Source organism: Spermophilus citellus, assembly GCF_964194105.1.
Source record: "Spermophilus citellus genome assembly, chromosome: 9".
Taxonomy (NCBI): domain Eukaryota; kingdom Metazoa; phylum Chordata; class Mammalia; order Rodentia; family Sciuridae; genus Spermophilus; species Spermophilus citellus.
The window spans coordinates 109,153,248-109,162,863 of record NC_138191.1 but is presented as its reverse complement, the minus strand read 5'-3'; the positions used below and the strand labels follow the sequence as shown (position 1 = coordinate 109,162,863).

Genomic DNA, 9,616 nt, shown 5'->3' with positions numbered 1-9,616 from the left:
TTAGATATTAGATCTTAGTGTATCATGAAATTCAGGAGCTGTAATACTTGCTAACAGTGAACTGAGACCAGGAGCACTTTGGAAAATCCAGGTGATTTTCTCTCTCCATCTCTCATCTCTGCTTCTGTATCTTCATTCTGTACTACCCACCTCCCCTGCCCCAACACATACCACATATAACAGCTGATTACAAATCCCAGTTACCATCAGCTCCATGTTTTGTATAGATAGAGAAAAGCTGCCTTCTTTTTCTTCCCTTCCCAGGGGGAAGCGTTATTTGCCCAGCTAGGTCAGGTGCCCACCCCTAAACTGCTGGCAGAGATCTCAGCTACCATTGGAACAATGTGGATGGAGTAGTGTCTGGAAGGGAAGGAAATTCCTAGAAGAAAACGTTAATGTTCATAAGAGTTCCAAATCCTACCCATTCTTCAGTGCCTGCCTAGAGAATCAGGATTTTAGAACTGGAAATAGTCTAGCAGCTCACCTAATCTAGAACACTGACTTTATAGATGAAGAAGAGATGGGAATCCTCTTTTTTAATTACCTATGTCCTCAGTTGCATTTTTAAGAAATGTTTTTAGTTGTAGAAGGACACAATACCTTTGTTTTGTTTTTATTGGTGCTGAAGATAGGACCCAATGCCTCACAAGTCCTAGGCAAATGCTTTGCCACTGAGCTGTAACCCCAGCTCCTCAGTCACATTTTAAAAAAAAAGTTTGTGTGTGTATAAAATTTGTCAATGGACCTTTGTTTTTTATTTATATGCAGTGCTGAGGATCAAACCCAGTGCCTCATACATGCTAGGCACGTTCTCTATCACTGTGCTACAACCCTATCCCTCAGTTACATTTTTGACCATCTTTCCTCAAAGTTTGTTACTCTAGCTTTCCAAATACCTGCCTTTAACTGGCTGAACGTAGCCACTGTTTGCTGATGCAAGAGTTTACTTCTTACCTCTATGACTGCCTTAGGAGGTCCTATGTTATGCTTCAGAACCTACCTATTGGCTTACCTGTTGCATCTGCTTGTTCATTCTCTATCTCACAGGCACTTGTCCCTCTGCCAATCACCAATACACCCTCCTCCAGGGCCATGTTATTAAGCACTTTCTCATCTCTACACATTATTTAGTTTATCTCATTAATATTCTAAGACTTCTACATCTGCATCTCTATCTTAGAAATCTCATCCTGAGTTCCAGAACAATGGATATTGCCACTTGGATATCCTATAGTCAACATGTTGAAAACTCAACTCAAAATTGTTTCAATAAAATCTGTATCCCTTAACCCAGAAGGGGTACTGCCATCAATCCAATTCTAAGATAGCTGAAACTTCTTCTTGTCATCCACTACCTTTCCCAATCAGTCACCAAGTACAGTATATTTCTGTTAGAATCTCCTCAGCCTCTCTTCTCTCCATTTCCATATCCAAAGTTTTAATCAGGTTCTTAGCCCCTCCTAATGACATAAGTAGATTACCAACTAGTTTTTCCCATAACTAATCTGTACTCCTCTCTTTATTCTCTGCACTGCTGCTAGCATGATCATTCTAGAACACATATCAAACCACTATATTCCTTAAAATCCCTCAATGGTTTGTCATAACTTAAAAATAAAGGTCAAATTTTAAACTATAGAACACTTGGTATACAGCACTGCCTATTTTTTTCTGGGAGAAGCTTCCAAATTTCCACCCAACCAAACTTTGCTTGGCTATAAAGATCTTATGGTCCCCCAAATATTCTACACTATTTCATGGGTTTTAGTCTTCAACCCTGTAAGTTCCTCCTCTTTCTGCCCAGCTCCTTTGTTTAGTTATCTTCTGTTCGGCCTCCCATGTATCATCAAAGAATGGTATGTTATACGCTGCATAAAATTTGTGCCTTCCTGGATGAATTTATAAAATAAACCAAAAAGATAGACCTTATCTTATAGGATTTTAGATCAGAAAGTAAAATAAAAGATATAAATTTTATAAAATTACAGTTCAACATGAAGTAATGGCCGGTGCAGCAACACCACTTCAATTTGCTTTACATTGTTGCTTGTTTCACTCTCTCTTCTGCAATGGGTTTGTACCTTCCAAGTTAAGAAAACAAAACAGTATTTCTTACCTCAGGCTCTTTTTTCTAGCATACTTTGGCTCAAGCAGGAAGGTAACCCCAGCTCAACTAATGGCCAATTTTCTGGACTTCTGTTTAAGTAATAGGGAAATGAACCCCACCTCCCCCAACACCCCTCACTGGACACAAATCTGAAAGGCTGTAGCCCTGGAAAACTAAGAGAGAAAGATAAATACTGACTGGATATGGGACAATCAACCACAGTTAGAAATAGATCCAAGAGATGGAAAGAGGAAGCTCAATCCTGGACATAGTGCTTGATGACTAGATCAAGCCTCACCTGAAGTTAGTTTTGGAGATTTCTGCCTCCTCCCCAGTATAATATTCCCCTGTCACACATGAACCACTCTTTCCCCCCAATATTTCATGTTTGTTTTTCATTATCTTCTGTTTCATTCCACCAGTCACATTGTCCCCCAATACCATTTGAGGAATGGTCCATGTGTGAAGGGGTCCAGGTGGGGGTTTTCTGGCATTAGAAGTTACATCCTGGCTAAAGATGGTTCTACTGGGGAGGAGGTAGAAACCTTAAACCTCAATTCATCAATGCCTTTGTTGTAGGGACAAATGAGGCAAGGCACCGAAGATAACAGGAAAGTTTTATTTGGCTGCAGTCAGGTTCAGAGGGCACAGCTTTTGCTGTAATCAGTCAACCCCCTGAACCCCAAGTTCAGATAGTTTCAGAGTTTTATACCCAGCATGTAAGGGGAGGGACTCAGAAGTTCACAGTCTGCAGAAGTTCACATAAAAGCAGCTTCTCCTTTCACTGTTTTGGGAAAGTTAACCCTTCAAGGACAACACTTGAGAAGGGGAAAGCTTCTTCTCCCGTTTCTGTCCTCCCCATGCCAGCTATTACCATGGAGCCCAATTGGTATGCAAACTACTATACTGGATATGTTTGTGAAAAACTAGTAAGGGATGTCCAGCACCTGGAGTGCTGATTTCTTCCTAGCCAGTGGCCAAGTAAGATAGGGCAACATGAAAATAGGAAGTTTATCTACAGTGAACTCTTCTGCAGACAGTCCTAAAATCAGCCATGGTGAATATTTCTGGAGAAGCCCAGTTAAGACTTTTCTGTGGAGAAAGGGAGTGCCACTTAACCTTCTCATATCTCACTTGATTAAAATGCTTTTGTTCAACTTCCATGTTCCTGTGAAAAAGGACGTTTTCCTACATAACCACAACAACATTACTGCACTCAGGATATTTACAATTGATTGATAATATCTGATACAAATCACTTTAAATTTTTCCCAACTGACAGAAAATGTACTTTGTAGTTTTTAGCACCTATATTAGTTTAAAAGCCTTACTGTTTAGCATTTCATATTTAATCTTCAATCCACCTGAAATTGACTTTTGTGATCATGTGAGAAGTTCCCATTTTATACTGCTTTTTGTAAGAATAACTATATTGTCACAGAACCTTCACTAAATAGACCATCTTTTTTCCATAGCTGTGCGATGCCACCTTTGTCATAAATCAAGTTTGCTGTAAAGAAAAGGAAGGGAGCAGTCATAGAAAGGTAGTGGTTGCCTCAGAAGTGTCTTTGGGAAGGGTCTGGTTGTTCTATTTTTGTACGAATGGTGAAAAGTGCGTTAAAAAAAAAATTACTGACTAGGGCTGGGGATGTGACTCAAGCGGTAGCGCGCTCGCCTGGGATGCATGTGGCCCGGTTTGATCCTCAGCACCACATACCAACAAAGATGTTGTGTCCGCCCAGAACTAAAAAATAAATATTAAAAATTCTCTCTCTCTCTCTCTCACTCTCTCTTTAAAAAAAAAAATACTGACTTATATTTCAGAATGTGATTGTATGTTTCCCAATAAAGGGGTGGGGAACACTACCCCGAGGAGGGGAGCACCGGAATCTTAGAAGTGAGCTCGTGGCTTGTCCTTCAGTGGGAAAGCTGGTGCGAGGCTCTATGCAGAGCCAAAGGTTGTCAAGGTGCAGACACAGCGCCTACAGTCAGGGGAGAGTTCGGTCTAGAACTAAACGACCAGCACACACGGAGCCCCAAGCTCCCAGAGTTTCCCTAAGCCCAAGCCAGCCATAGCAGAAGCCGCCTTGGCCCGCTGGGAGCGGGATTCGCGTCGGAGCTACATCCTCGCGAGGACTGGGCAGTGCCGCGAAGGACCCTGGGAAGAGGTGGTGTTCCGGCTGCCCAGGGCATTCTGGGGCGGGGCTCCAGGCTTGGGGTAGTCTTCTTTCTCTACGCTCGCTCTCCGGGTTATTGGTGCTTTTAAGGAAGAGTCCTGAAGCAGTTCCGAGGCTACGTTGAAACCAAGTGGAGTCCGGGGGGCTAACGAGCTGGTGGACTGTACAGACTGCTTTTCGGAGTCCAAGGGCCTGAGCTCCCGGATCGCTGTGTTCTCCTCCCTCCTTCCCCGCCCCGGAGTGGGAATCGCCCCTGGCCACCGTCTCCGCTCCTCTCCCGTCGCAGCCAGATTCTCGTGAGTTCTGAACCTTCTCGCTCCGAAGAATGTGCGTTCGGCTGAGAGTTTCTCAGGGCCGGCGGCCGCTTACTCTCATGGCCCGCTCTTCCAGGACTTGTAGGAAGTGTTTAGAATACTTTTCGGCATAGATGACACTCCCGGAGAGACAGTGGTTTGGGATTCGAGGAAAGCGAAAGAGCGATGACATGCAGGCAGCAGGAACTCTCAGAGAAGCAAAACCTCTGACGTGAAGTCTCTTACCAGAGCTCCTGGACTAAGACTGGAGCTAGAAGAGATACCGACCTCAGAGCTCTTGGGGACATTGGTTATTTTTAACCCTTTACTTTCTGGGAGCAGAGACTTGGTCAAGTAACTGCATCCAGGGCATGGAGAAAATGAAGAAGTCAGCCCCAATAGAGAGGCCAGTGTTATCTAGGATCTGGGGTGCTGAGCAACAGTCTATGAAGTGTGAACTGGGAAGGAGGAAACATAGTAATGTGAGGGAGTGGTTCCGTGACAAAGGACCAAAAGATTCCATTTAAGCATAGCAGAGGCCCAAGTGGCTAATCTGGTTTTTTTCTTGCACGTGTGGTCTTCAGAACTTTTCTCCTCCCCTTTATCTTTGTAGTATTCTGCCCTTCCCTGTGAGGAGGAAGACCAGCTGAGTTTCAGGTGAGTTGGCTGACATTTCCTCTTCAGTTTCATTTGTCAGAAAGAATAGATACACTGTCTCATCCCTTCCTTGGTAAGGGAAAGGAGAGCCATATTTTTTTGAGTACTAATATGGGTACTGTGTTTTATCACTCCATGATTGGGTAGCTGAATAGGGTTAGATGAGTGCCCTACTCACCCTGGGACATTTTAAAGATGTGTCAGCTAAAAACTTGTCCAAGATTACTCAAAAAGTCGGTAGCATATGTCTAAACTCTGCTGAACTACTCAAGATCAGGTTCAGAATCCAAATCTGTAGGATCCCTAGATTCTTGACACTGTGCTGGTGTTTACAAGCATCTACTATCTAAGTGACACTATCTGTATTATTCATCTCATGTGTCAGTGGTGTACTGTATTGTGCTCTCCAGTTTTTTTGTGTGTGAGGTTTTTTTTTTGTTTTTTTTTTTTTTGTTTTTTTTTTTTTTTTTTTTTTTTTTAAGCATAGGAAAGTTCAGGCCACACACCTGAGTCCAAATGGTCCATCTCTACTGTATTGTTTTCTTTTTTTAGACAAATAATGCCACAGAGAATGCTCCTGTTCTTTGTTTTCTCCATAAGACATTAATTCACTTAGCTGTTTAGGACTACCCTGCGCTCAATGTTGTATATAAAACAAGTGGGGAGTCTGTATCTTTCAGGAGCTTACTCTCTTTAGAAGTTAATGCATACTAATGAAATATATATAAGTCAGTGCTGTCCAATTTGATTTTCTGTGATGAGGGAAATGTACTATTTTTGTGACTTTTACAGTATCTACTAGCAGCATATAGTTCCTGACCACTGAAATGTGGCTAGTGCAACTGAGAAAATTAATTTAAAATTTTATTTTGTTAATTTAAATTAAGTAGCCACTTATGGCTGGAGGTTACCATATCGGGCAGCCAGGTCTAGATATTTGAAACAGTATTTCAAAGTTAATTGATTTGGATTTAGTGCTCCTTAGACTCCTCAAAAACAATGCAAAACTCAGAGTGTACATGTTAATTGCTATTTGACTTTAGTTTGCTGGAGTGTAAAAATCATTCATTTGCTGGACTGTAGAAATCAAATTTCAGGAACTTCGTAGTCCAAATAAAATTATTCATTTTGAAACTATCATCATTTAAAATACATTTAAAGTTTTAAGATATTTATGCAAATGTGTTTCAGTATTTTATTACTATTGAAGTATCCTATAAAGCAATAACTTTACAGAGTGTAAGCAAAAGTCTTTGTATTACTTTTGCTCATTGCAAATAACCTTTCTTATGGCTTTTTATGTTTTCTTTGACTAATGACATATAGGCTATTTAAAAATTAATTAAGAACAGCCATAATTAATAATAATGACACTCTCAGAGTGTTAGATCATAAACTTTGACATGAGTTGGTGCATTCACCATGTTCATTGCTTATTAGAATAGCAAAGGGTTTGTTTCATAGTTACCCTAGCAGCTTAAATTTCTTGTCTGACACTAGTGTACTGGTCATACCCTGTTGTGGTATTCTTCTCTATGCAAAGTTAGATAAATGAGGTTAGGAGTCTGGGTTAAAAAATATCTTCAAAAAAGGGCTGGGATTGTGGCTCAGTGGTAGAGTGCTTGCCTCAAATGTGTGAGGCACTGGGTTCAGTTCTCAGCATTGCATATAAATAAATGAATAAAATAAAGGTCCTTCAAAAACTAAAAAATTAAATCTTCACAAAATAATTTGCCTAGTTTCTTAAAAATACTTCAGAGACAAAATGATCAAACACAATATGTGGTTGTTGTTTCCTGATATAAAGAAAAATTATGTAGAACATTTTTAAGACAGTTGGCGAAAATTTGAACCTGGTCTGGAGTGTATTATTAATTTTGTTGGATGTAATAACAGTATTGTAGGAGAATGCTGTTTAGAAATGTAGGCTAAAGAATTTACATCTGAGCTGGGAATGGTGGTGGTACATCCTGTAATCCCAGTGACTTGGGAGGCTAAGACAGGAGGATTGCAAGTTTGAGGCCAGCCTGGGCAACAGTGAGACCCTGTCTCAAAATATAAAATATAAAGGGCTGGGGGTGTAGCTCAGTGGTGGAACACCCCTGGGTCCAATCCCTAGTACTGCAAAAAAAAAAAAAAAAAAAAAAGTTTCCAAAGTTTCAAGTCATTATTAAATTTGAAGCACAAAAGGCAAACCTCAAATCTCCTTTTAAATCTGAAGAAACTGTGGCCAAGAAAAATGATTTGCTTAAAGCCATACACAGTATATAAGTTGCAAATCCAAGAATAAAACTATTTTTTCCACTTAAACTTTTCTGCCAAAGTGAGGATGTAGCTTAGTGGTAGGGTGCTTACCCACCATGAATGAGGCCCTGGGTTCAATTCCAAGCAGCTCAAAAGAAAAAACAAAATCTGCCAAACAGAATATATAAATGATACAAGGAGTGATTTTTTTTTTTTAAGTGTACCTGTACACAACTGTTTGGCATCACTACTTGGTCATTAAGAAATTTTCCTAAAATGTCAATGAATAATTTGTCATGAGTCTTTTTTATCTCATAGGATTTTGAAAGTGATTTTGAGAAGTTTTTTATTTTGATAATGCATGTCTTTTAACATGTTATGCAGGGACCTCTTTGCTCAGTCCAGAGCTGTGCCATGGCAGAGACTGGGGAGGAGGAGACAGCATCTCCAGAAGCCTCAGGGTTCTCAGACTTGAGTGATTCAGAGTTCCTAGAGTTTCTGGATCTGGATGATGAGTCAAGTGCTTCAGTTAGCAAGCCTGGTCCTTCTGAACTCCCTGAAAAGGATGGCAAGTCTGTAAGCTTACAAAACTGGAAACGAGGATTGGATGTCTCTTCACCCATGGAAAGATTCCACTTAAAATATCTATATGTCACGGACCTATCTACTCAGAACTGGTGTGAATTACAAATGGCATTTGAAAAGGAGCTTCCTGATTTTTTGACACCTGAGAAAGCAGCTGTTTTGGACACTGGTGCCAGCATCCACCTAGCTAGAGAATTAGAACTTCATGATCTTGTGACTGTTCCCATCACCACTAAAGAAGATAATTGGGCAGTTAAGTTTCTGAATATACTATCAATGATTCCTACCCTGCAATCAGAAGGGTGCATCAGAGAGTTTCCAGTGTTTGGGGAGGTGGAGGGTGTGTTTCTTGTTGGAGTGATTGATGAGTTGCACTATACAGCCAAAGGGGAACTGGAACTGGCTGAACTCAAGACACGTAGGCGCCCCATGCTCCCTCTGGAAGCTCAGAAAAAGAAAGACTGTTTTCAAGTTAGGCTATACAAATTTATCTTTGATGCCATGGTGCAAGGGAAAGTAACCCCTGAGATCCTAATCCACCACACAAAATTGTGTCCAGACAAGCCACTGGGGCCTTCAGTGCTGCGGCATGCCCGGCAGGGAGGTTTTTCTGTGAAGTCTTTGGGTGACCTCATGGAACTAGTCTTCTTGTCTCTCACGCTATCTGACCTCCCAGTTATTGATATTCTAAAGATTGAATATATCCATCAAGAGACTGCCACTGCATTAGGTACAGAGATTGTAGCCTTTGAAGAGAAGGAGATGAGAGACAAGGTACAGCATTATATGGCTTACTGGATGGGCCACCGAGAGCCCCAAGGGGTTGATGTGGAAGAGGCTTGGAAGTGCCGTACATGCAACTATGCAGACATTTGTGAGTGGAGGAAGGGCAGTGGAGTGCTCAACTCCACAATGGAACCTCAAACCAAAAAAGCCAAATGAATAGAAGAAATGTTGGTCTTTCCTGCTCCTAATGTACCTGAAGAAAAGAGTACTCACTTCTGAGCATGGCTTTCATGGATATTGTTCTTATTTTTTAATATTTCTACAACCTCTAATCACATTCAGTCCAGGACCAAGGTTCACAGCTGAGTAGGAGAGATCTGGAGTTACATTGTCTCTGAGCTTTGACATGGATTGCCAAGAGTAAAGATGCTCACCATGGCTGGAGCAAAGGCAATACCTTCAGTAAGCATTGTTTTCCTAAGAAAACTCTTTAGGTTCTAATAAATCTTATTTTTTTCTCAAAGTTTCTATATTTTACATTATAAAATAAATGAAATGTTGTCCAGTTGGACTGGTTGTTTTTGTATGTGGGGGTATCAATCTCGGTTCTTCAGAAATGACCAATGTACATAGTTGTGTATATGTTATAATAAGCCTGTAAATTTACATATAAATATTTTGGAAGTAGAATTAGAGTAGATCAAGACTTTAAAACAATTATAATAAATATTCTCAAATAGATAAGGGAAATTGAAAAAGTGAAAATACTAGATATGAGAAATACATATGAAGTATATGTAACATTCACACACACACCTGGGTATATG

At 40.6% G+C, this 9,616-nt stretch overlaps 1 protein-coding gene across 2 annotated transcripts; it reads left to right on the top strand.

The window, feature by feature from the left end:
* The first annotated feature begins 4,264 nt into the window (after positions 1 to 4,264).
* Positions 4,265 to 9,348, top strand: EXO5 (exonuclease 5). 2 transcript variants are annotated; one of them, XM_081307811.1, is made up of 3 exons: positions 4,266 to 4,580; positions 5,191 to 5,234; positions 7,863 to 9,348. In XM_081307811.1, exon 3 carries the CDS (start codon positions 7,893 to 7,895, stop codon positions 9,003 to 9,005), a length of 1,113 nt encoding a protein of 370 aa, XP_081163937.1. In that variant the 5' UTR covers positions 4,266 to 4,580; positions 5,191 to 5,234; positions 7,863 to 7,892; the 3' UTR covers positions 9,006 to 9,348. The 2 variants fall into 2 exon arrangements, with proteins under 2 accessions (XP_081163938.1, XP_081163937.1); XM_081307812.1 differs by having other exon boundaries at positions 4,265 to 5,234.
* The last annotated feature ends 268 nt before the right edge of the window (positions 9,349 to 9,616 follow it).

Bases quoted from the DNA above. Each gene is read 5' to 3' on its own strand.
- EXO5 (XM_081307812.1), top strand. From the start codon at position 7,893: ATGGCAGAGACTGGGGAGGAGGAGACAGCATCTCCAGAAGCCTCAGGG.